Source organism: Protopterus annectens, chromosome 10.part0 (assembly GCF_019279795.1).
Source record: "Protopterus annectens isolate FY-2018-M chromosome 10.part0, PAN1.0, whole genome shotgun sequence".
Lineage (NCBI taxonomy): Eukaryota > Metazoa > Chordata > Ceratodontiformes > Protopteridae > Protopterus > Protopterus annectens.
Window position 1 is genome coordinate 1,572,304,420 of NC_056744.1, and position 26,568 is coordinate 1,572,330,987.

Below are 26,568 nucleotides of genomic sequence, written 5' to 3' on the forward strand. Positions count from 1 at the left end.
CAGCTGCCAGTGGACTCTCGTCTGGCAGCTCCTTTGGGAGGAAGATTGTCTCTTTTCAAAGAAAATTGGGATTTAATCACTCAAGACAGATGGGTGCTGGATATTATTCATCACGGTTACAGATTTTATTTCCACACAATGCCCCCTTTCAAAGGCATGCCAGATGTTCCTCCTCCACAAAGAAAAGAGGCTCACAAGCAAGTTTCTCAGTTACTCCAGATAGGGGCCATTCAGCCAGTCCCTGTATCAGAAAGGGGCTTCGGATTTTATTCTCGCCTGTTCCTAGTACCAAAGAAGGGGAACACGTGGAGACCAATTCTGGATTTATCTATCCTCAACACTTATCTGGACATTCCCAAGTTCAAGATGTTGACGTTACAGCAACTGTTACCTCTGCTGGGCAAGGATCACTGGATGGTAACTTTGGATCTCAAGGAAGCTTACCTTCATGTGCCTATAAGGCTAAGTTGCAGAAAGTATCTGCGGTTTCAAACTGGAGATTTTCATTATCAGTTCTCTGCATTGCCCTTTGGCTTATCTACTGCCCAGAGTATTCACAAAGGTTCTGGCTCCAGTGATAGCTTACTTCAGGCTTCAAGGCATTCAAATCTATCCTTACTTGGACGACTGCCTGATTCTGGCTCAAGAAAAGGAACACCTTCTACAGCATCTGGAATATGTCATAGCAGTGCTAAGATGCCTAGGGTATTCTGTGAACGAAATAAAGTCCAGTCTAGTACCCTCTCAAGACATGTGCTTTCTGGGTGTGAGACTGAATACAGCAGCTCAGATGGCCTTTTAACCCCGGACAAACAAAAGAGTCTGTCACTTTACTTCCATCAACTATCTCATCAGTCCGTGCTGACTGCAAGGACAGTCCTTCAAGCATTAGGGTTCATGGCATCTTGTATTCTGGTGCTTCCCAATGCCAAACTGCATATGAGGAAGCTGCAATGGTATCTCAAAATGTATGGACACAGCACTGCCAAGATTTGGACACTGTCATTCAAATAATACCTTGCCTTCAAAAGGAATTCTTGTGGTGGGCTCAGGAATGTCACCTAAACAAGGGACTCTCTGTGACCCGGCCAGAGGCGAGTCAGATTTTAACGACAGATGCCTCGGACACTGCTTGGGGAGCTCATCTAAATGGAAAGTGGATACAAGACAAGTGGCCTGCCAGACTACAGCATCTACATATCAACATGAAGGAGATGTTAGCAGTCCAGTTTGCATTGATGGCGTTCAAGGAGTTACTTCTTCCAGGGCAGGTGTTGATTCTGACAGACAACACAACTGTCATGTGGTACATCAACAAGCAAGGGGAACACATTCTTATCCTCTATGCAGGCAAGCAATGATTTTATGGGAGACTGCGTTAAGCCTGCAACTGACTCTTCAGGTAAGGTTTCTGCCAGGAGCACAGAACTCCTAGCAGATGTATTAAGCAGACAAATCATGGATCCCCACGAGTGGAAACTGGATCTTCATGTATTTCAGAAATTGACAGTGTCATGGGGAACTCCAGACATAGATCTGTTCGCTTCTCCACTAAACCACCAGCTGCCAAAGTATTGCACAAAGGGGTTTCATCACACAGCTTGGAAAGTGGATGCTCTGTCTTTCAGTTGGAAAACCTTCATGTCTATGCCTTTCCACCTCTACCTCTTCTTCCAAAGGTATTACTAAAGGTCAGACAAGACAGGCCAAGGATGATTTTGATAGCTCCAGATTGGCCTCGCAACACTGGTACCCACTTCTAAGGAGTCTTGTAAAGAAGCCTCCATGGCCTTTACCTCTGATTCCTCATCTGTTATCTCAGAAGGACGGTCATCTGCTCAATGTCAAGCTTCAATCTCTTCATCTCACAGCTTGGCATATTCTGTGTTGAAGCACGGTAGGTCTCAGCTTCCTCAACAAGTTTTAAATGTGATTATGGAAGCTAGAAGGCCTAGTACTAGGAGAGTGTACGCAGAAAAATGGAAGAGATTTTTATTTTGGAGTACAGCAAAGAATTTGGAGATTTCAGAGCCTAATTTGAGTGTGGCTCTTCAATATCTTACTGAATTATTGGACAAAGGTTTGTCCTTCTCTTCCATAAAGATTCATGCTGCAGCAATTTCAGCTCACTATGATTGTGACCCACCTTTGTTTTCGCATCCTTTGTTCAAGCAGTTTCTTAGAGGGGCAAAGAATATAAGACCCCACGAGAGCTCCTACTCCTGCTTGGGATCTCAATTTTGTGTTGGAAAAACTTACTCTACAACCTTTTGAGCCTGCAGCTACTGCTGAATTGAAATATTTGTCATGGAAGACTGCTTTTCTGTTGGCTATTACTTCTGCAAGAAGGGTGTCTGAGTTGCAGGCCCTTATGGCAGTAGAGCCCTTTGGTTTTCCATAAGGACAGGGTTTCATTACGTACTAATCCTTCCTTTATGCCAAGGTGGTTTCTAGTGTGGCTTTAAACCAAACTATTCATTTGCCTACGTTTTTGCAGATCCTCAAAATAAAGGGGAAAAGATTTTGCACACTTTAGATGTACACAGGCAATTGCGTTATTATTTGAGCAGGACTAAAGATTTTAGGCAGTCTCAGCAGTTACTTGTTTCTTTTGCTTTGAGTTCACAGGGCAAGCCTGTGTCAAAACAAACTATTTCTAGGTGGATTGGCTTTTGCATTGCATTTTGTTATTCCCATCATGGCAAAGAGGTTCCAGCTGGGATTAGGCCTCATTCCACTAGGGCTACTGCCACTTCAACAGCATTTCTAAGGGGGTGGCAACTAAGGATATTCTGGAAGCAGCTACTTGGAGTTCAGTGCATACTTTCTCTAGGCATTATCACCTGCCTATATACTCTAAGACTAGAGCTGGTTTTGCCACAGCTGTTTTACAAGGCATGTTGTCAGCTCCTGCTACTTTATAATTTGCCAGCCTCCCTTACCTCTGCTTTGGGATTCTACCCAATAGTCAGGACTGCAGCAAGGGAAGACGAAGAACATAGTACAGTTTTGTACCTACCATAAATGTAGATGTTCGAGGATTCCCTTGCTGCAGTCCAATTTACCCTCCCTCCTTCCCCTCTGTGTTTCAGGGTGGTTGTGTAGGTGAGTTTACATGCTTATATTTTTAGTATATATATTACTGTATATATTGTACATGTTTATTGGTGCAGGTTGTTTTTGGGACTTGTCTTTTTGGGTCTTCTGACATCTGGGGCAAGAAAAGACTGAGGAAATGACGTCGGTCATGCGCATTAGTACCCTGACGTACTGACGTCAGTCTAAGGCGCCATGACCGACGTCAGCCTTATACTCTGGTATTCGGGCCGACTGGGACGCGGACTATACCCAATAGTCAGGACTGCAGCAAGGGAATCCTCGAACATCTACATTTATGGTAGGTACAAAACTGTACTTTTCATTGTATTGTATTGTGCTGTTGTTCATTATATAATTTTGTTTTTTTATCATGTTTGCCATGCAGGACTTCATAATATATTTATATTTTGTATTTCTTGCAGGGAATCAAAAAGTTCACAGAGCAGTAAGTACACCTTTCTTGTTTTCGCAGTGACCTGTCATTTATTTTCTCCTGTAAAGAGACTGTTATTCCAAAGTTGAAGTGTTGCAATGGATAACTCTTCACTTTTACTACATGTTTTATATTTCTTTCCATTGTTTGCTTAACCTAGATGATGGCAGGTTTATGCAGTGTAGTAACATTTGAAATTGAAGTCGAAGTTGTGCCGTGTTTCAGGTTTTGTATTGTTTACCCAGCAGAGTATTGATATACAGTCTCAAGGATTCAGAGCAATGAAACATTGTGTAAGTGTGCTATGTGAAGCTGAGTCAGTGCATGCATACGTAAATCAAAATATTATTTTTGTTTTTTTATTAAGATGGGAACTAAGCATTTGTAGGGAGGAGCACAAGACTAAGAAAATAAATATGCTGATTTGTGTACAAATGGTTATTTGTCTTAAGTTCCCACTGAAACAGCAGCAGCTTTAATTACAGACATACATAATGATTTTTGTTGGCTTTAGATGAAATGTTCTAAAGCAGAAATGTAAATACATTTTCAGTTTTAAAAATCAAACATAATTATGAGTATTTTTATTTGGAGGCATTTTTTTACACCATCAAGCTGGGTTCTGTGCTCTGTAAATCCACTTCTTATAATAAATCTGGAGTTGACGCTCCTGAAAGAGGTTAAGGAGAGAGAAGAGTTTTACGAAACTTAATGCGTGAATGCTGCAGATTTTATACTTATAACTTTTTTGTAAATTTTCTTAGCCGTTTTACCTAATAATTTAAGAAACTGTATTAAGCAAATCACCTCCTAATGAATGACTAGTTACCTGCTTGATTTTGACTGGTCCATGTGGAACAATACTGCACTTTGAACCATAATACATATATCACCTTGTATAATAACTTAGCAAATATGGCCCTCAGATGACTAAATTCAATTAACATGCATAATCAGAAAATTCTTTCTTATATAAATCCTATGACATTGTTGAAACTTGTTGATCAAAGACATCTGTTTCACCTAATGATTTTGTAAACGGAGTTTACTACCCCCTGTCAGAATTACTCTTAGTAGCTCTCTTGATCATTCCAATAAAACCTTATTTATTTCCATTCTGTACTAGAAGAATATAATTTAATGGAACATAATCTTGTAAAATCCCTTACCAATCATGGGCTAGCAGGACCCAATGTTCTCTACCTTTGGCTTATCAAGTTGTGTGGTGACAATGTTACTGTCCCTGTTGAGAATCTCTTAAACTTCTCATTAATGCAACAAACTTTCTTACTACATTAGAAAGAAGCAATCCCTTATTCCTATTAGCACATCCAAATGCAGTCCGATAGTTCTTCTACTGAATACTGAGAATTATAGAACAGATATAAGTATCACAGACCAGTTGTTGACAGTTTTATTGAGTATTCTGAAATGGAATAGTGTTTCTCACTATTCCCCCTTCTAAATGAGGGGGAAATGTGAGAGGAAACACTAGGGCAAATTAATTTCATCGGCTTGTGACCTTACAGTGCATTGTTGGCAAAAAGAAATTTTCCAAGAAATCAAGATCACATTAGGATGTCTACCTCTGTGAAAGCCTTTAGAATTAGAAAAATATTCTAGCATGTTTGGATTGTGTGGAACTTTATAAGAAGATTTTCTTCAGGTTTTGCCCATAATGGTTGTTTTAACATATTTGTTTTTCAGTTTTTTACCATAATGATAGAATGGAAGTAGTGAGAAATACTGTTAAAACTAAGTGTATGTAAATGTGTCCTGTCAGGATAGATTGTGGAAAATGAATCTCATCAGTTGTACCCTCACAGTGCATTATAAGCACTGTTTAGGCACAGTGCATTATGAGCGAAATGTAGCTTAAAGGTAAACAAGAACATGCTAGGATGTCTGCCCCCATGAAGGCATTCAGGGTTAAACAAAAGTGAAATTAGTAATAAATATTTTTTTCTGCTGCTGGCAGGTTTGGATTGTGTAGAATGTATGCTGATTATTTCATCTTGTGGCTGAGCTGTGACTGAAATGGATCCAAAGGGGTCAATTCTCCACACCTGTTAATATACTTAGGTTCATAGGTAGGTACTAGGCTATCTGCCCGAGGGCATTTATAAGCCTAGCCAGAGTGTGTCGGCTTTTGCCACCCCATTGATTAATTAACTGATCCTCTGTCAAGCAGAGCCAATGAAGTGATCCCAGGGGTGTATTTTCTGTTACCCATCCACTCGTCAAGGTTTCTCTTGAAGAGTGTTAGTGAGGGGCTCTGCCTGATGTAATTTGCAATTTTGTTTTCAAAAGCATTGGGAGTCTCTGTGACAGGAATCTATCCCTCCAGCATGTTCTATTTATTGTTGTGGCAAGGTTTAGCTCACTAGAGCGCGTGACTTGCAGTGACTTGGATTTCTTTAGGTGGAGCATGTCCATCAATTCTGAGTTGGACATGGCTTTGTAAGTCAGGCAGAGATCACCTCTGAGTAAGCGATATGCCACTGAGTACAGCCAGAGTTTTTTCAGTGGGGGTGCATAGGACATATGTTTGAGGCCAGTAATCCTCTTGGTGAGGTACTTTTGTGGTCTTTCCAGCTGTTGGAAGTGTCTTGTGAAGTACATCCCAAATGGGGCATTGTACTCTATGATAGGTCTAATGAGTGATGAGTAGAGGGTCACTATAACCTCTTTATTTCTAGATGCGAACCCTTTAGTAGTTAGATGGGCCACATAGAAGGATTTCCTAACTACTTTGGCAATATGATTGTCAAAGGAGAGATTACTATCTACCTGGGTCCCCAGATCTCTTATTACCTCTTCTGTATTAAGGGGGCTGCCACCTATGTGGTAATTTGTGGGTGTTTTGTTTTTCCCAAATGGGATGACTATGCATTTTTTGGCATTTAGCTTGAGGCCATGACTTTGACACCAGGTGTCCGTCCTCAGTAAGGCCCTTTTGGAGGATATCCATGTCAGCCGGAGAGTCAATTAGGGCTCCCAGTTTGCAGTCATCGGCGAACTTAGTTAGCCATAGTCCTCCTGTGTTTGCCTGTACCTCTGAGAAGTATATGCCGAACAGTAGGGGTCCCAGGACTGAGCCTTGCGGGACACCACTTGTGACTGGTTTAGAGTCGGACCTGGAGCCCGATATTCTTACCATGTGAGTTCTGTCTGTAAGCCACTTCCCAACCCATCTCGTAACGTAGGGGTTCATGTTCAGGCTGGCGAGTTTTTCTGTAATACCCGAGTGGGGAATGATGTCGAAAGCCTTGGTGAGGTCAAGGTAGACTGTGTGAACCACCTTTCCCTCGTCTATGGCCTTGGTGACTGTCTCGAAGAAGTCAACCAGGTTTAGTAGGCATGATCTGCCCTTAACAAAACCAAACTGGTTTGGGTCAAGTGTTTGGAGGTTCCCAATGTCTTTGTTAATGAGTTCCATGATGATGCACCCATAGCCTTGCAGACCAGGCTACTCAGGCTTATGGGGTGATAGTTACCAGGGTCAGTTGTGGCCCATCCTTTGTGGAAAAGAATAACCGTTGCTGCGCACCATTCTATGGGCACAGAGCCTGTGGAGAGGCTAAGGTTGAACAGCGTGTTTAGGTGGGGGGGTTAGTTTGTTCTGTAGTTCATGCAAGATGCAGCCTGGGACACCATCTGGTCCCATTGATGCTGTGTTTTTGGCTTTTGAAAGGGCTGTTTTCACCTGTGCGTCTGTGATTTTTGGGACACTACACTTTTCCGGTATTGTTGTGGACCCTTTTCGAGGTGAGGGGGGGGGGGTGAAGTTTGCAGTGAATCTATCTGCCAGGATGTTGGCAATATCAGTAGGTTCAGTATATTTTGTGCTATTTTGCACTAGTTCAGTGCATGTCTGTGAGTTGTTACTTAGATTCTTAACATAGCTAAAGAAGGCTTTGTGGTTATCTTTTGAATCCTTGGCTATTTTTCTTTCGAAGTTAGCCTTGGATGATTTCATGAGGGACCTTAGTTTCTTACTGATACTGATCAGGGATTTCTTTCTTTCTTGGGATTTGCTTTTTTTCTGAGCTAGTTTCCTCCTTCTATTGTACAGCCTGTTTATTGCAGGGGTCCACCAATTTGGTTTCCTTCTATTAGAGGAGCAAGTCTTGGTTTTGCTAGGGATGGCACGATCCATGCATCCTTGTAGGTGCTCATAGAGTGCATGTGTAAAGGTTTCTGCATCTTGGGCAGCGTTATCCATTAGCGTGGGGGCTGTGAAACTTACCACCTCTATCTTAAGTAAGGTAAAGTTTGCTTTAGAAAAGTTTTTTACTGTGGTTTCCTTAGTTGGGGTTGGTGGTGGGGTGTGGACATCCAGAGTGGTTAGCTTATGGTCTGATCTAATGAGTGACGGGTTGACCTCCGGTGTGGAACACCTGTCACCCATGTTGGCGATGACCAGGTCCAATATGTTTTCACCTCTGGTAGGAGAGTTTACCAGCTGATCCAGGGCGTTTGAGTTGATGAATTCCAGGAAGCATTGGGCCTGGGAATTTGTACTCAAGTAGTTTTCCCAGTGAATGGTAAGGTAATTGAAATCGCCCAATATCAGGGTGTTCGGTAGGCCTTTCATGTTTTCCAGTGTCTCCAGAAAGGTGAAGTGGTGGTCCTGGGTCATGGAAGGTGATCTGTAGCAGGCCACAGTTTGCATTGCAGATTTGCCTGATGTTAGTTGCACATGGATGATCTCAGAGGTATCATGCTGCGCCACTAACCTGGAGGTGTAGGTATCCTTGATGGATATGGATACACCCCCTCCTTTTGTGTTTCGGTCCGTGTTCTGTGGCCGAAACGTGTGGTATGAGTTGTAACCCGGTAGTGCTGGGGTGCTCTCTGGAGCCTTGAACCAGGTTTCAATTACTGCACAGATGTCGACGTTCTCCATACTGAGGAGTGCTTCGAGCACGTGCATTTTGAGATTTAAACTCCTGGAGTTGAGTAGCATAACCCTCAGTTTTTTGTTAATTGTGCTGTTTACAGAAGTGGGTTTGACTTTTAAGCCTTACCTAAAAAAGGCACTATGGGGGCAGCAAGAGCCTTGGCCAGTATTCGAAAGCCTAAGGGTGACAGGTGCAAGCCGTCTCTTGCGAAGCAACGTGGCTTGTCGAGCATGTCGTCCCAGGCTGACATACACTGGATCCCCTTTGAATTACACCAGAAGCTTAGCCAATTGTTGAAATTGATCATTTTTTCTTTATACTGAGGTATCATTCTTGGTGAGGGCAGGATACTACTCAGGGTCAGGGTCATACCAGCCTGGGCTACATGATCAGAGAGCTCTTCCATGTCTCTTTTCATGTAGTCCAGGGAGGTATGTCTCAGGTTATTCACACCAACATGAACAATGACAGAGTCATATTTGTACTTGTTCTGGAGTGACCTGAGTGCTTGTGCTATGTGGCAGATTCTGGCTCCCGACAGGCAGCTAACAGTAACCTTCTGTTTGTCCAGCTGAGTGAGTGGGATGTCAGTGTGCCTGACTATAGAGTCGCCTATTACTAGTGTGTTAGGTATGTTATTTCGCCTTAAGGGCTGTGATTGCATGGCACACTGATTTTGTGTTTTATGTGTTGTCTGGTTTATGACGGGAAGTGCAAGTTGTTTGGGTGTCTGCTTTGGAGGTCTCTGATGCTTTTGCAGGTTTTTATTTAGAGCCTGCGAGTATGATTTTGTGTATTTATGTGTATTTTTTGCCAGTGCTGTTTTAGTAGGTCTGTGTGTGGCTTAAAGTGTGGCACAAGTGTTAAATACAGTACTATATGCAAAAGAGCAGATATAAGTGTACTTAAATTCACTTATACGTCCAGCTGATTTCAGGTAGATGTTAGCCAGCCAAAGCTCTGATATTAAGCAGAGATAACTCAAAATGTACCACTTATATAAGGCAAGACAGAATGTCAGTGATGTGCTGAAACTACCCCCACTGTTATCAATGGCTACACAGAAATTCTAAAAAGTACTCTGTAGAGAGACAGCCACAACTTCAGTTGAGTTAATATTCAGTGAAAAACACAAATAAATAAATTAAATATAGTACCATATGCAAAAGAGCAGATAAAAGTGTACTTAAATTCACTTCTAGTCCAGCTGATTTCAGGTAGATGTTAGTCGGCCAAAGCTCTGATATTAAGTAAATAAAAAAATAAAACAATTTTGAGCCCCAATTTTTTGGTAAATTGGTCAAAACGTTTTATGAAGCATATGTCATTGAATTGACTGGCTGATGCTTTTGGCTTGTTCATCATTACTGCTGGAATGTGTGGCATGATTATGTCTGACTAGTCTCATTTTAATTTCATCTTTTATGTAAAGAATTCTTTTGTCAAAAATAAATAAAACTGGCTATTCTGCATCCAGTTTCAGCAGCGAGACTTTTAGTAGTTTATGAATTTTTAGAGGCTGTGATATTGCGTGATTCTTTGTCGAATGAAAGTTGCTGGAAAGCTAAATATAGTAAAGAGTGAAATTTGTTTCAAATACTTTGTCATTCAGGTCTACAAAGAGAAACACAGAGTTCTAGTCTGTATCTAAAATAATGCACTCAAAAGACTGCGCTAATAATGACATATATTTCTCATTAGGATTTGTGATGTTTCAAACTATGATGGACCCCCTAGTACGTCACTAGTTAACAGTGAGCTTACAGCTGGAGTTTACAAAGGCCCACTGCAGTACAGAGTGTGGAAGGAGATGAGCACAGTTATCAACCCAGGTAAAGTAACATGTTTCTGTATGATTTAGTTACACAAGATTCTGGAACATCTAACTTGATTATATAAAATAAGAACCTCAATGCTTTCAAAGATCTTTTGCAGAACAGTGTTCAGAAAGAACACCATTATGTCTGTATGACAGTATTTATCTGTTTTCCCTGTGGACAGAATGTCTCTGTCTAGCTTTCTGCAGACCCATAAATTGTATTCATTATTTCAACCAACGTAGAAGTCAGGACTACTGGTCAATACATTTAGTGACTGAAATGTTCAGATTTGTTGCCATTCATTTGACCTAATGTGAAAACCTGGGTTTCCTGCTTTGCTGAGTCAGTGAATCATTCAAGATTTGTTGTTATGACATAGATATATAAAGCAATTACCACTGATTATGTAGTATTATGACGTTCATGTCATGATAACCTGTTCCCATACTTCATAATGCTTATGTTCATGTCATGATAACCTGTTCCCATACTTCATAATGCTTATGTTCATGTCATGATAACCTGTTCCCATACTTCATAATGCTTATGTTCATGTCATGATAACCTGTTCCCATACTTCATAATGCTTATGTTCATGTCATGATAACCTGTTCCCATACTTCATAATGCTTATGTTCATGTCATGATAACCTGTTCCCATACTTCATAATGCTTATGTTCATGTCATGATAACCTGTTCCCATACTTCATAATGCTTATGTTCATGTCATGATAACCTGTTCCCATACTTCATAATGCTTATGTTCATGTCATGATAACCTGTTCCCATACTTCATAATGCTTATGTTCATGTCATGATAACCTGTTCCCATACTTCATAATGCTTATGTTCATGTCATGATAACCTGTTCCCATACTTCATAATGCTTATGTTCATGTCATGATAACCTGTTCCCATACTTCATAATGCTTATGTTCATGTCATGATAACCTGTTCCCATACTTCATAATGCTTATGTTCATGTCATGATAACCTGTTCCCATACTTCATAATGCTTATGTTCATGTCATGATAACCTGTTCCCATACTTCATAATGCTTATGTTCATGTCATGATAACCTGTTCCCATACTTCATAATGCTTATGTTCATGTCATGATAACCTGTTCCCATACTTCATAATGCTTATGTTCATGTCATGATAACCTGTTCCCATACTTCATAATGCTGATTTTTCAACTTGAAACATTTCTTCCTTGATCTCCATTGTAAGTGGGTGTGATCCAGTTGAACTAAACTGGTTAACAAACCATAATAATATTAATAATAATTTAAGTGAATGCATACATAAACAACATGTAAGTAAATAAGTTAGTAATAGACATTTCAAAGCCATTTAGTTTTATGACTACTACTGCCTTGTTAGTGACGTCCTTCAAACCATACCTCATTTCTCTTGGAGGGCCATACCGATCAATCACTGAGAGAAATTTTTGAATAATCTAGTCATCTGGTTTATGTTTTAAAGGAAGGTAATGAGTTGCACTGCTTAACATGCAAGGTGCATTTATTCCAGGGGGGTTGGACACAGTGAGTTCTAAACCTGTCCATCCATCATATTTTTTTGTTTGCTTTTTTGTTTTTGAAGATTTAGATCCTTGGTTCTAGTATTGGTTAAACCATTGGACTTGATACAGGAGGCCCAAGACAATTGGGTTTATTGTGGTGTAATAAAAAGACAGAGCTGTTCCCTATATATAAGACACTGAATAAACAGACAGACCTGTCAGCATCTCTCAATAGCCCAGAGACTTTAGTGCTGTGATATTTTGGTTAGGTACAGTCCCGAATGGAGCATTATAACAGTGGGTAAAACTGCCTTCCAGTTTATAGCCTGCTACAGACCACCCTCCCAAACCCAGGAACCCCACTCGGCCTTCGTGAGAACACTGGAAAATATGAAGGTCTCTCCAAACACCATTATATTGGGCGACTTCAACTACCCAAACATAGACTGGGAGCATTACTCTAGCTCCAACACCCTAGCCCAAAGGTTCCTAGAATTTATAAACTCAAATGCTATAGAACAACTTGTTACCACTCCCGCAAGAGGGGAAAACATACTGGACCTGATCATCACCAACATGGGGACTCTATGCTCCAGACCAGAAGTGTATCCCTCACTGGTAAGATCAGACCATAAACTAATCTCACTGGATTTTCACATCCCGACTCCACCCCCTGCCCTGAAAACCACAGTGAAAAACTTCTCTAAAGCAAATTTCACACTCCTCAAAACCGAGGTGGAATCCTTCAAAGCCCCCGGGCCTGTGGAAAATACGGCCCAGACCGTAGAATCCTTTATAAATGCATTCTATGAACACCTTCAGGAATGCATGGACCATGCAATCCCAAATAAAACCAAGACCCAATCCTCCAAAGGCAGACGTCCTGTCTGGTGGACCCCAGCCATAAACAAACTATACAATAGAAGGAGGAAGCTACTACATGACAGAGCAAAATCCCAAAAAGGGAAGGCATCTCTGATCAGTATTAGCAAAAAACTATGGACACTCATAAAATCGTCTAAGGCCAGCTTCGAGAGAAAAATTGCACAGGACACTAAGGATAATCACAAGGCTTTCTTTGGTTATGTTAGGAACCTGGGTGGGAATTCCCAGATATGCTCAGAATTAGTCCAAAATGACAAAAAATACACTGAACCCACAGACATTGCCAACATCCTAGCTGACCGGTTCAGCGCAAACTCCCCCCCCACCAAAAGGGCAAATGTCTATCCCAGCAGAGTGCTGACCCCCTGACATCTCAGATGCTCAGGTAAGAGCTGCCCTCTCCAAAGCAAAAAACACAGCATCAATGGGACCAGACGGTGTCCCGGGTTGCATCCTACATGAACTCCAAGAAGAGCTAAACCCAAACATAAAACTACTGTTCAATCTCAGCCTTACTACAGGATATGTACCCAAAGAGTGGCGTACAGCAACAGTGGTCCCTCTCCACAAAGGTGGTGCCTCAACGGATCCTGGAAACTATCGCCCCATAAGCCTGACTAGCTTGGTCTGCAAAGCTATGGAAAGGATCATCATGGACCTCATAAATAAAGATATTGGAGACCTACAGACACTGGATCCTACCCAGTTCGGCTTTGTTAAGGGCAGATCCTGCCTCTTAAACCTGGTTGATTTCTTTGAAACAGTCACCAAGGCCATTGACGAGGGGAAGGTGGTCCACACAGCCTACCTGGACCTCTCAAACGCCTTCGATACAATACCCCACTCGGGCATTATAGATAAGCTCACCAGCTTAAATATAAACCCCTATGTCACTAGATGGGTTGCAAACTGGCTCAAGGACAGAACCCACATGGTTAGAATTGCTGGAGCCATGTCAGACTCCAAACCAGTTACAAGTGGCATCCCACAAGGCTCAGTCCTGGGACCTCTCTTGTTCGGTATATATTTCTCGGAGGTACAGGCCAACACGGAAGGACTGTGGCTGACCAAGTTCGCAGATGACTGCAAACTGGGCGGCATAATCGACTGTCCAGCTGACACAAGCATCCACCAAAAGGGCCACATAGAAACAGACAACTGGTGCCAGAGCCATGGCCTAAAGCTAAATGCCAAAAAGTGTATAGTCATCCCCTTTGGCAAAAAAGTGCCCACAAATTACCACATAGGTGGTAATCCATTAAGTACAGAAGAAGTAATTAGGGACCTGGGGACCCAAGTTGATAGCAATCTCTCATTTGACAACCACGTGGCCAAAGTGGTTAGAAAAACATTTTATGTAGCCCACCTAATCATGAAGGGATTCACATCTAGATCAGGGGAGGTCATCGTGCCCCTTTACTCATCCCTCATCAGGCCCATAATTGAGTACAATGCCCCTTTTGGGATGTACCTTACCAGACACCTGCAGCAACTGGAAAGACCCCAAAAGTACCTCACCAAGAGGATCAAAGGGCTCAAACAGATGCCATATGCTGCCCGGTTAAAGAAACTCCAGCTCTACTCAGTGGCATACCGCTTGCTTAGAGGCGATCTGTGCCTGACGTATAAAGCCATGTCCAACCCGGAATTAATGGACATGCTGCACCTCAGAAAATCCAAATCCCATCGAGCTACGCCGAGACTTGAACCTCAGCACTGAAATAAATAGGACATGCTGGAGGGACAGATTCATAACCCAGAGGCTCCCTTCACTCTGGAATAAAATCCCAGTCCAGGTTAGGCAGAGTCCCTCACTGACTCTCTTCAAGAGGAATCTTGATGAGTGGATGGGAGATCGTAGGTTTACCCCGGGTATCACTTCTGTGTCACTGTTAGACAGAGGCACAGTATATTAACCTCGAAAAAGGGCATAGCAAAATTAATTTAAAATGGGTGGCGAAAGCCAAACACACTCTGGCTAGGCTTATAAATGCCCTAGGGCAGATAGCCTAGTATGAACCTATGAACCTATTATACTCAATAACTGGTCTGATCGATGCCGAACATGAGGGAGTGAATACTTCTTTAGACCCTTATAAGTACTCATTTTGCATTAGCTGTACTGTCATTTTATGGTCAAAAGAGAGGTAATTATCAATGAAAGTTCCTAGGTCCCTGACTCCATTTGCATTTTGTAATTCCTGTATTATATGATGAGGGGAAGAGAAGGCTTGTTTGACAAAAGTGACAGTAATAGACTTTTAACATTTAAATTTTTCCCATTTTTCGTACACCAAGAATTTATCAGAGAGAGCTCTTGGTTTCGATGTGGGTCACTGAGATTAAAACTACTTTTTCACTACATGTTGACTTTCCCTTTATTTAGCATATTTTGGGCTGAGTTCCCTTGCTGACTTCAAGCTTGTGTCTCTCTCTTTCTGTCTTTCTCCTCTTGAAAAGAAATCATGACCAACAGCATATATTAACTTGCCTAGGATTTTTTGTATTGTAATACGTTTTGCTGGCCAGGTGAGATGATAGGCACTACACTGAGTGCGTGCCCAATGAATATACTGCAGTTTGCCTCTACAGACCTGCTCACAGCAATAAGGGATTCCACCCCAGGGGAAAAGAGAGGTTGCCATTTGTTGCTCAGTAAATTCCCCCCCATCTGTCTGTTATGGCACTTGGGTCGTTTGTCATACCTATTTACCAGTATCGTCACCTGTGGAGTACTCAATCTCTGACTTCAGATTGATAACTTTTTTGTTGTTTTGGTTGACTTTGGGTGTGACTAAGAGTGCCAAAACAAGTAAATATTTGTATATAATGTCTGTCTGTTGACAGCAGATGTCATCTCAAGGCAATGTTTGTTGCTTGTTTATCTCTCTTAACTACAGACTCTTCCATTTTAAAATCAGCATGGACAGCATCTTTCAGCAGTTAATCTAGTTATCTAACGATAGCAGCTGTTCATCATGTCATTTCATATGTCTTCTGTTATCGTTGGGTGGATCACTAAGCTCTAGACCCTTTTTGAGAGGTGACTTACACACCACCAGCATTTGTTACAAAAACTGTCCTCTATTTTAAGCATAAAGTTGATATCCTGCTTTTTGCAGGGATAATAGGTCCAGTATATCAAATTGCTGTTCAGAGAATGAATATGATAGCTGTTTAAAATGGTATAGCACTACTTTCAGTATTCTGTAAAAAAATATATGCTGTGTTCTTAGCTGCAAATACAAAAAATGTAAACCACTCATAAACAAAGATAACAGAATGGAAAGTAGACAGTCTCATAATGATCACAAGCAAGTATTGAAGAATGAGATGGTATTCATAAAATGCCTTATACATTTTGAAGACTATGCAAGTCCTGGAAGTTAGATACTGTGGCTTTCTGAAGTTAACATAAATCAACAAATTGGGATCCTCTATAGATTGCCAAGGTAACATACCAACTAGCCCTTCATTTTATTTATTTTTTTATGAATCCTTCATTACCAGAAAAGTAAAGGTGCATCTGAACAACAGGAAACTACCCAACCCTCTCTCACCCTTGAGAGTAAAGTACATCTCTGCACCTGCTTACCTGCCCTAAGTCCATAGATGTGAGGTTGATTTTGGGACGGCTGTCAATGTCTGAAATGTTTAGTGAAACAATTTGGTAGAATCCTCCTGAATTGTGAATCTTAAGTCAGACATTTGTTATTATAGCTTATTTAGTGCAAAAGAGACCATCTAAAATCCCTCCCCACAAGACTTAAGTGAGTACTAGGAAAGACTGCACATGCACAAGAGGATTAAACGATAACGCAGCATAACGAGCAGTAAGAAGTGTGGCTTACAGTGTTAAAATTGAAATACGAGTAGTGGTACCAGTTACTAATTACAATGACGTTTGTATCAGCTTCTGAAAAAGTATCAAATAAAAGTGGTCGCTTCAAACAGTGTTATTGCAGTTGAAGAATAAAGGCCTGACTATGACCCAGGTGATCCGAGGTCAAATCACAATATCGGGCACCTACTATAGATGGTGCAGGAAGAGAAGAATGATGTGGTCTTTCCCCTCTTCTGGGGAGGAAATGGAGAGTGTGTGTGGGGGGTACATATCATCATGGAAGAGTCCCAAGTGGAGACTGCAAACCACTTGGAAGCAAACCACTAGGAGGTCAGGATAGTCCTGAGAGGTTACACCACTTGCAGAAGTTTGTGATATGCCCTTGCTGATGCCATTTGCATACCAGACCCTAAAGCTTGTTATGGGATATGTGTCATGTGGTTAAGTCTAAAAATAAGAAATCCATGATAGCTGCTTTAATGATGTCCCCTCTTTGTCAGCTGCTTCCCCAGTGTAGAGGGATGGATGGACCAACTGTCCAACAGGGGACCGACGGTCAGTATGTAGTGTGTGAGGAAAGTGTCCGATAAAAATAAAGTGGTTAAAGTGGATTCCAGAATTAGTGCCAGCAGAAAGGAGGAGGGAGGTAAAAGGAAGAAGTGTATGTCACTGTATTTCATTTCATGTTCTGTTGGAGAGTGTTCCCACTATTTGGAAGAAGTGAAAATAACAAACTAAGAAGAGACTCATGCCTGTTGTTCTACAGGAAATTAAGTATATGAAACTGTGTATTACTGGGATTTGTAGCACTTCAGTCAGATGATCGCAGATCATAAGTCAGGCACAATTAGAAGAGGAGGAGTTTTGCTCTTTAAGAGAAGGATAGCACACAATTACCAAATTAGTTAGATGAAGTGATGAGGGGAAAGTGGGTGACTTACTTAGGATTCTGGGGAAAACTGGAAACCTGCCTGCACTGAAAATGGATAGTTTTTTTTTTTTTTTTTTTTTTTGCTGGGCAGGGGATTTAAAAGAAAGCCTAGAGTTTGAGTCAGTTGGAGAAAATTTTGAACAAACCAGCTGAACATACTGACAGTCTGAAAGAGGTCATTTTTATGGATGAGTTGGCAAAGACCCAGTATGTCTTTGTTTTATGGGGCCAGGCAACTAGAGTAAATGTCTTTTCTAGATAAGCATAATCTTTTAGACCTAGCAAAATGAGCAGATGTTAAGGACCAGTATTCCAAACTATTTACTGATTGAGTTAGGGATAATACAGGAAGTGAGGGTACATCTAGGGTACAGATAATGGGCACATTATAAGTGGTAGGAGGAGACTAGGCAAAGATATTTGCAAGAAGCAGTAGGTAGACAGAGAATAGGTAACCATCCAGAATAACATCACTTGGGGATCATGTGACACAGGAGGGTCAAAGAGACTATGAGAGGACAGTTATTATGGTGGAGGAAGGTTAAGGTAAGAGAAAGATCCAAAACAGGTGAGAGGAGGGTTAAGGTAAGAGAAACATCCAAAACAGTTGAGAGGCTTGAAGCTTCAGCCAGGGGAATTTCCTGGAAGTAGCTGTACAGCAGCTGTGTTGAATGTTGATTTGTAGTAGGGTGTATTGATATGTGTGAATGTTTAAAGAGCAAAGGCTGTGTTAAAGGAGTTGCCACTGCAAGCGTTTTGAGAAGCAATGGAAATGAGAGTGTGGGCACTGTAAATCTGATAAGCCAGAAAAGCATTTGGACAGCCGTTTATGCCCCAGGAACTTTTATTAATACAGCACAGATCAATAACGCTGATCACTTAACAGTACGTTTTTCTCCAAGACCATCAGAATAACCATCTAAACCACTTCCCCTCATTTTATAATACAAGTAATTCACATAAACCAATCATTAAAGGCACAATTAAGCAGAATTAATTAACAACGGTAAGTTCACAAAAATTTATTAAACAGAGTTTAAAATCAATTCATTAATAAAGAAAAAACTTCTCATCCTACCAAACTTCACTTAATGCATAATCTAAAGATCCCTCTCTGTTAAAAACCTTATTTAATAAATATATTTTAAAATGTGCAATAAATAATCAATTGAAAAATGCCTACTATATTCAGTATATGCACACAGTGCCACGGTGGTGCAGCGGTTAGTGTTGTCTCCTTACAGCAAGAGGTTTCTCCCATTTGATTCTCGGCTGGAGTGCCTTCTGTGTGGAGCCTGCATGTCTTCCCAGCGGTCGAGTGACATTAAAGTCATGCAGGTAGGTGCGAGCGTGAATGGGTGTGCCTTCTTTGAACGTTGAGTGTCGGACTGGCAACTCGGCACCGTAAAAATCCACTGCTAATCATTAGCGGACTGGAGTTCCACTCTGGCGAACCCTAAGTAGGAAAAGCCGAAAGACATTACTATAGTCAGTATATGCACACATACTGAAAACAATACTTTACTGACCTCTAGTGTCCAAAATATATATAACAGAAAATTTTAATAGTTCATAATGTATTAAATCAGTAATAAAATGCAAAGGTTTAAAACATCTTTTTTTTTTTTTTTCAATAATCCGTCTTTTATTGTTTTTCAATTACATAACTACACACTATAAATATATACAATATATACATGATTGCTTCCAAAAGTTACATAAACATTGTATATTAATACAAATTATTAAAAAAGAAATACAACATGAAAAAGTCAACAATCTGTATTATTGGTACGATCTATGTCAAATCTAAGATTGAATCAGTCTTATAAATATGTGTCCTGAGTAATAGTGGATAAGAACCTCTAGGCCAGCACAATATTGAAGATTTGCTCCCATATTTTTATATTATTTATGCTTTTCTTATGGTCATTGATTAACAATTTATGCGCTAATATGTGTCTGATTGCTAATGTTCTAAAATTTTCCCAAGATGTCTGAGTCAGGTTCAACCAGTTTGTAGCTATGTATAGTTTCATTAATAAACAAATATTCATGATTATGATCTTTTTTGATTTATCTTAGTTATCTGGAGGAATATGTAGGATCATAAATTCCCAAGGGAGTGTTGAATGCTGGTATCCCATTTTCTGTAATTGAAGTTTTAATGAATTCCAAAGTTTAAAAATGCATTTGCAACTCCAAAACATGTGAAACAAGTCAGCTGTCTGGTCTGTACAATATGGACATTTAGGCGAGTTCTTTGAGTCAAATTTATGAAGAACAAGACGGGTATAGTAGGCATTGTTAAATATCATCAATTGTGTGAATAGTAATTTCTGAAGGGACACAGACTTTAATGTTAGATTAAATGCTTCCAAGATCTTGCTGTCATCAACTAATATTAATTTTTCCCTCCAATAATTCGATAAGAGAATATGTGTATTATATTTCATCTCTTTTATCAGTTTATATGAAGTAGTTATATATTTTTTATCTTGTATCAGAGCTTCCCACAAATTACGACATATATTTAATTCCTCTTCATTAAAATCAAAGTTATTAAAATAATTTATAGCCAGATCTTTTAGTTGTCTCATGATAATTAGATAGGAAATAGGAAGACTTTTCTCTTTTAAAATATCGTGAACTGATACCCCAAGAAGGGGGTAGAGATCCAATACAATTAAATCCTTTGTTAGGGGGAATTTTTGTAAGTCTATCAACTTATTCCCAATTACTAAATTTGGGTTCTTGTGAAATGGTTGAAATACCATCATATATTTTAGTAGGTTTAATGAAGTAAAAAGATTTTGAATTGGAAGTTACATAACTTTTAATATGTTCCATTAAGTCATATTTACTGAGTGTTCCTCTATTCAGAAAGGGTAGAGCTTTACAGTTAATTCCCACTTTAGTTACGTGTCTGTAAGTTAAAACCAGCCATTTTGGCACCCATTTCAGACTGCCTCTATCAAAGTGAATCACCCTTAAAATTCTTTTGGCATTAATTATCAAGTAATAAGTTTCAAAATCTGGTAAATCTAAACCTCCTCTATTCTTTGGAGTCATCAGTTTCTCATATGTTATCCTCGTTTTCCTAGGTTCCCAAAGAAGTCTTCCTAGTCCAATATGAAGCTGTTTAAAAAATTTCCTCGTGATTCTAAGTTGTGTAGCTCTAAGTATATATAATATTCTGGAAAGAACATTCATTTTGATGATTACAGTTCTTGCCATCATTGGTAGTTTCAGTTTACTCCATCTTTTCAAGTCCAATGTTATCTGATCCCAAGTTGACTTAACATTGTTTATAAAAAAATCTGTATTATCAGTTGAAAATAGAATACCCAGATATTTTGTTTTTTCTTCCGTCAATACTTGTCCTGTCAATGGTAGCAATGAAAAAGGTGTAGGAGTCTTTAATGGGAATATTTTAGATTTCTTAAAATTCAGTTTATAATTAGAGATTTTCTCAAAGTCTTCTATTGCTTTTAATATTTTCTCGGTGTCTGACACTGGTGTGGTACAATATATATTTAAATCGTCTGCGAAAGCAGCCATATTTATTTTCATACCATATAGTGTTGGAGGATTGTAAAAAACATTTTGTTTAATGTGTAAAAATAATGGTTCCAAATAAAGATTAAACAAAATAGGAGATAATGGGCACCCTTGTCGGGTACCATTTTTAATTTGTATTCTTTTAGAGCATTCTTGATTGATAAATAGATTTGTATATGCATTATTATATATTTTCCTTAATGTTAGAATGAAATCCGAAGGTATATTAAAGTATGATAACATATCAAATAGGTATACCAAGTTAACTCTGTCAAATGCTTTCTGTGCGTCAATTATGAGTGCGTAAATATTGAGATTTTTATACTTGGCGTATGAAATTAGTGTGTGAAGCGTTAATGTATTATCAGTGGTCTGTCTCCCATCCATAAATCCCACCTGTTCCTCTGATATTAATAAATTTGTGACCTTTTTCAGTCTATTTGCCAGGATGGATATCATAATTTTCATGTCTATGTTCAAGAGTGAGATGGGTCTGTAATTATCTGGGTTTTTAGAGTCACTTTTTTCTTTCGGTATCAAAATAGTCTTAGAAGCATTAAAATGAGGATCATTGATTTTATTTTGAATTATATAATTAAATGTCTGTGAAAGTATTTTACTCAGAATCTCATTAAAAGTTTTATAAAATTCAGAGGTCAATCCATCCGGGCCTGGGGCTTTATGTGGTCTCAGCTTTTTAATTATCTCTGCTACCTCCACCGCTGAAATTGGTTTAATTAAATCCCTATGGGACTCATTATCAATATTCGGGAATATGATCTTCTGCAAGAAATCTTTCCTAACTTTATCTGGTAAAATTGTCTGCTGATCATCATATACCTGATTAAATATTTTTTCAAAAGTATTCATAATATCTGCCTTATTAGTATATGTTCTATTATTATAGTTTATTTCTGATATTAATAATGTTGACTTCGCTTGGTTAATAATGCGTGCTAAAGCTTTTGAGGGAGTCTGAATATGATTTATGATTTCACTAAATTTCTCTGTTCATAAAATGACAGTTTACTATTATGTAGTAAAAACAGTTCTTTTTGACACTTTAATAAGTCTATTTCTGTTTGTTTATTATAGTTCCTCATTAACTCCTGGTCTAGTAACTTAATTTTGGTTTCCAAGTCTAGTAGTTCCTTATTATGCATTTTTTTATAGTAAGTAGCTTTTGGAAGAAAAATCCCTCTTATTTGGGCCTTGGTTGTAGCCCATTCTATATCAACTGGATGTCTGTTTTTAAGAAAGTTATGAAGTAACTGTTCAAGTGTCTCTTTAACTTCTTTCAATATGTCCTCTTTCCTTAGTAAATATGGATTTAAAGACCAATTGTATCCTCGAAGTCTCCTATTACTCATATTATTATTGTTTGATGTTAGTGTGATCTTTGAGTGGTCCGATAATTGTCTGGCTTGGGTAGAAACACATGGGTCAGCAGATATCAATACTTCCGAAATAAAAAAAAAGTCAATTCTCGACCACATTTTATGGCAGCTTGAGTAGAAAGTAAAATTCTCTGCTTTCATTTGTGTGTGTGTATGTATAAATGGGTCGTATAGTTTAAGATCAGTTTTAAATTCCTTCAATGCTATCATTGCCTGTTTATTAAAAGCTTTGGATGAACCAAATTTGTCCAACTTGGGATCTTGGTACGAATTCCAGTCACCTCCCATTAATATATAACAGTTATTATATTGTTGTAAAATGGAGTAAAGTGAAGTTATAAAATGGTGCTGATTAGTGGAGGGGGCATATATATTCATGAGTAATATAGGTTTATCATAGAACTTAGATGTCAGAACCACTAAGCACCACCTTCCCCCTTTATCTATTTTGACATCTAAGATTTTTTCTTGGTATCGGTTTTTAATTATAATTGCCACTCCTGCACTGTTCGTTGTCCCTTCCGCCACTATCTCCCTAATCCATTTCTTATTCTTCAGTATATCCCACTGATCATTAGTCAAATGAGTTTCCTGCAGTGAAATAAAGTCTGCTTTTGATTGGAAAAACAAATGTAAAAATAGCTTCCTTTTTTTCATGTTCTGGAGTCCTTTAACATTCCAAGATTCTATTATCCACATCTGTAGCTCTTCAAAAATATATTCCTATTCCTACTATTGAGAGACAACCTTAGATTACAGCGTATTAACATACCATAGATTATTTGGAAGCAAACCTGACATCCCATCCCTACCCAGTGCTTATCCACTATTCCTCCGGACCAGAATGTACATAGGTTTTTCACATCCTTTGAATATCTCTGTTTATCTAGATTTCTAACTCTACAAATTAACCCCAAAACCTTATGCAAAAAACCCACAACCACTATTTCTAAATCTACAAAGCTTAATCCAAACATTCCCTAATAAACACTACTAATTACCTAACTACAGTTCTGGACATACTTAATATAGTCAAACACATTTACTAATTGTTGTGTGAAAATCCAGTTTAACTAATAGCTCACAATATTAATAATCAGCAATGAGAATAATACATTTTAACTTCTTGTCATATACACTGTTAATTATTAATTCTTGAGAAAGGAAACAGTTGTTAAACATAACAATACAGTCCTAAGGTTATTTTTGTTTAAATGTTCTAACTGTTTTAGGTAGTTGTCCTTCTCCAAGGTAACAGTCTGCTAAAACTTGGAACATACTCTAAGTAATAATAATACCTGTACTGCACAAAGCATTTGACTAAATAAATGCATCCCTATAAAATATATTTAAAAATACTAAAGAGAAGGACAACCTAAATGTAACATTTTAAGCATTTCAAGTTCACAGTCTTCCATAACATTTATTATACTAACATCATCCTGTTATTTTATTGAACAGAGCATAGACATACATTTTCCTAATTAAAAGTGAAAGAAAAAAAAAGAAAAAAAAAACCTATCTAAGAAAAAAAAAAGAAATAGAGACATAATTACCAGATTCTAAAACTATACAATGCAATACCCTTCTATTTTAACCAACCCATTACAATAGTATTTCCTACCTGTACAGCTGTACATTTCCTTATACCATAGAGAAGCCATTTACCCTCCAAATAAGTCCAGGAAGCTTCGTTTTTAGTTCCAAACAGTTTCTACAGCTTCTCTATAGTCCTTCCTGCTTGCTGAGCTTGTTTTCTTCATTTCGAATTCGCGATGGGGGAACCAGTTCGAGGACGGACCTCCTGGTTGCGCTACGTTGAAATCAGTCCCCCTGCATCCTCCAAAGGACTTCCTGTTACCTCATGGCTTGTTTACACTCATAGAAGCCATAAATCTTCGGAAAAACCTCGTGGACACGCTGGAATTTCGAGATAAGGATGTAATCAAGAGTTTCCCAGGGCCTGGTAGAAAAAAAAGAAGAAACAAAGAGTTATAAAGCCTCGGATCGTCGTAATTATGGAGTCCCAGTCTGTCTGATGCTGAAAGAAGACCTGGATGCTTTGATCAAACTTCTGAAGGTGCCAGTGCTTTGAAAAGCTTCAAAAAGGTAGGTTTTGCTTCTTTTTTAGTGTTTATTGAATATTTAATATCATCCACTGTGAAAATTAAAGTATTTGGATACTTCATTTGAAATCTGATGTTTTTTTCAATCAAAAACTTGCAGTATGGAGCTAGCATTTGCCTGGATTGCCTTATTTGTATTGGTAAGTCCTGTGTCATGGAAATTTTGTTATTTTGCCAGATGATAAACCCACCATTCTTTTTAATAGTTAGCAGTATTCTGCTTGCATCTTGGTAATTCAGAATTTTGATATAGACAGGTCTAGGTGCATTTGAAGCAAATGATTCCCTGATAGCTCTATGTGCTCTTTCTATAACAATCTGTTTAACACTATCAGAGTCCTTGAACAGTGTTTCAAGTATTTGCATTATGGTAGCATTCAGATCATTATACTGAATTGTTTTTGGAATTTCTCTAATTATTATATTATTCCGTCTGGATCTTGCTTCCAGGTCTAAAATTTTATTTTGCATGGTTTGGATGTCTGCATCATGAGAGTCTGTTTTTTTCGTAAGCATAATTATTTTATCCTCACTTTCAGCTATTCTGGTTTCTGATTTATCCATCCTTTCCAAAATCTGATTACATGTGGCACTAAACGTAAGCATTTGTGTTGATAAATCTTTTAAGGCTTCCTGAATAGGTAACAGTGCTGATTTAATTTCCTCCATGCTGACCGGTTGGTCTGGTTTGTTTGTTATTCCTGTTTTTGCAGTCTCCCTTTGTGTAACAGTTTTCTGTCTTTTAAAAAAAGCTTCTTTTTCCGGAGATTGCAAGGCAGATAGTTTAGTTTTAGAAGTTGTGATTTCCATAGTTTTCTCTTCTTTTGACATTTTGATACACTGTAAACGTATTTATACCAGATGTAAGGTTTCAGCTGAGAGATATGTATTTCCTTTGTTTCTTGCTCTGTTCAGAGTCAGGCTGACCATCAATTCCAATCCTGCTGTTAGAAAATATTTTTTCTCTATTTTTCCTTCTCAGAAGCGAAGATAGATGTTAGTACTTTAGTTATTGCTGCCAATTAGCATATGAAATCTTGTGATATATCCACAGGGTTGATTTTTGTTTCTGATATCTGGAGAGCTGTAGTTTTGCAGTGTTTAAAGAACGGCGGCCATCTTTGAAAATGCAAAGGTTTAAAACATCTTAAAATTCTTTAATTCTTAAACATCTGAATTACTGTTCTAGCTCATTGGATTCTGACAGTTAGTTAATTACAGTTATCATCTGGATAATTAAGAAGGCAAGGTGACTCTTCTCTCTGTAATTATGAGCACTGTCCCCATGGTGGTTACTTCTTTAAAATGAAGCCCAGATAGCTTAGTCGGTAGAGCATCAGACTTTTAATTGGAGTAGCATCAAGAACTAGATAGGAACATAAAATCGCTTCACGGCAAGTCACCTGGTTAAAGATGGTATGATTAATCTATTTAGCTGATTGACTATATATTCATAGATGGGGGTATGTCTGAAATATAATTTGAGTTTGAGTACACTACAGAGAATTATAATATAACTGGGCAGCTTGATGGAATTATTACAGTTGCAGGCCGAATTGCTCATTTTTAAAAGAAGAGTGTAGTGCTTTGAGGGGGAGTCCTCATAAACTGTTAAGTGTTTTTGCTATGACAGCGTACTTTACCTTAAATTGAAATAGGCCAGTTATGTGCATTCATGTTGCAGAGCTGTGACAGGTAATATTTTGAATTATTCCAGGTTGGAACTAACTGTGTAATCAAAAAGATTACTGATACAGAATTTTAAGTTTTATTTGAGTTATATATATTTATTTTAGTAACTATCATGGCTTCATGCCAGATGATGAATGCAGTTTGCTTTATTAACGTCTGAATATGATCTAGAAAGATGAAGTAAAATTGAGTGAGACCATGGAGATTTTGTACATTATGTTATCAGCTAATTTGTTGTATTATAGAGCATTATGATTGAATCACAGATCATAACTAGCCTGTTAATGTGTTTGAGAAATGGTTTTAAGAAAGTAATTTCTGGAACCCATTTCTCATCACATAAGCAA

At 38.7% G+C, this 26,568-nt stretch overlaps 1 protein-coding gene across 1 annotated transcript in view; it reads left to right on the forward strand.

Annotated features, from left to right (window-relative positions):
* TRIM72 (tripartite motif containing 72) overlaps positions 1-26,568 on the forward strand; it is a 329,875-nt gene that overhangs the window by 134,974 nt on the left and 168,333 nt on the right. Inside the window, exons 4-5 of the mRNA XM_044086926.1 lie at positions 3,522-3,544; positions 10,138-10,268. Coding sequence (XP_043942861.1) covers positions 3,522-3,544; positions 10,138-10,268 — 154 coding nt within the window. The remainder of the gene's footprint in view (positions 1-3,521; positions 3,545-10,137; positions 10,269-26,568) is intronic.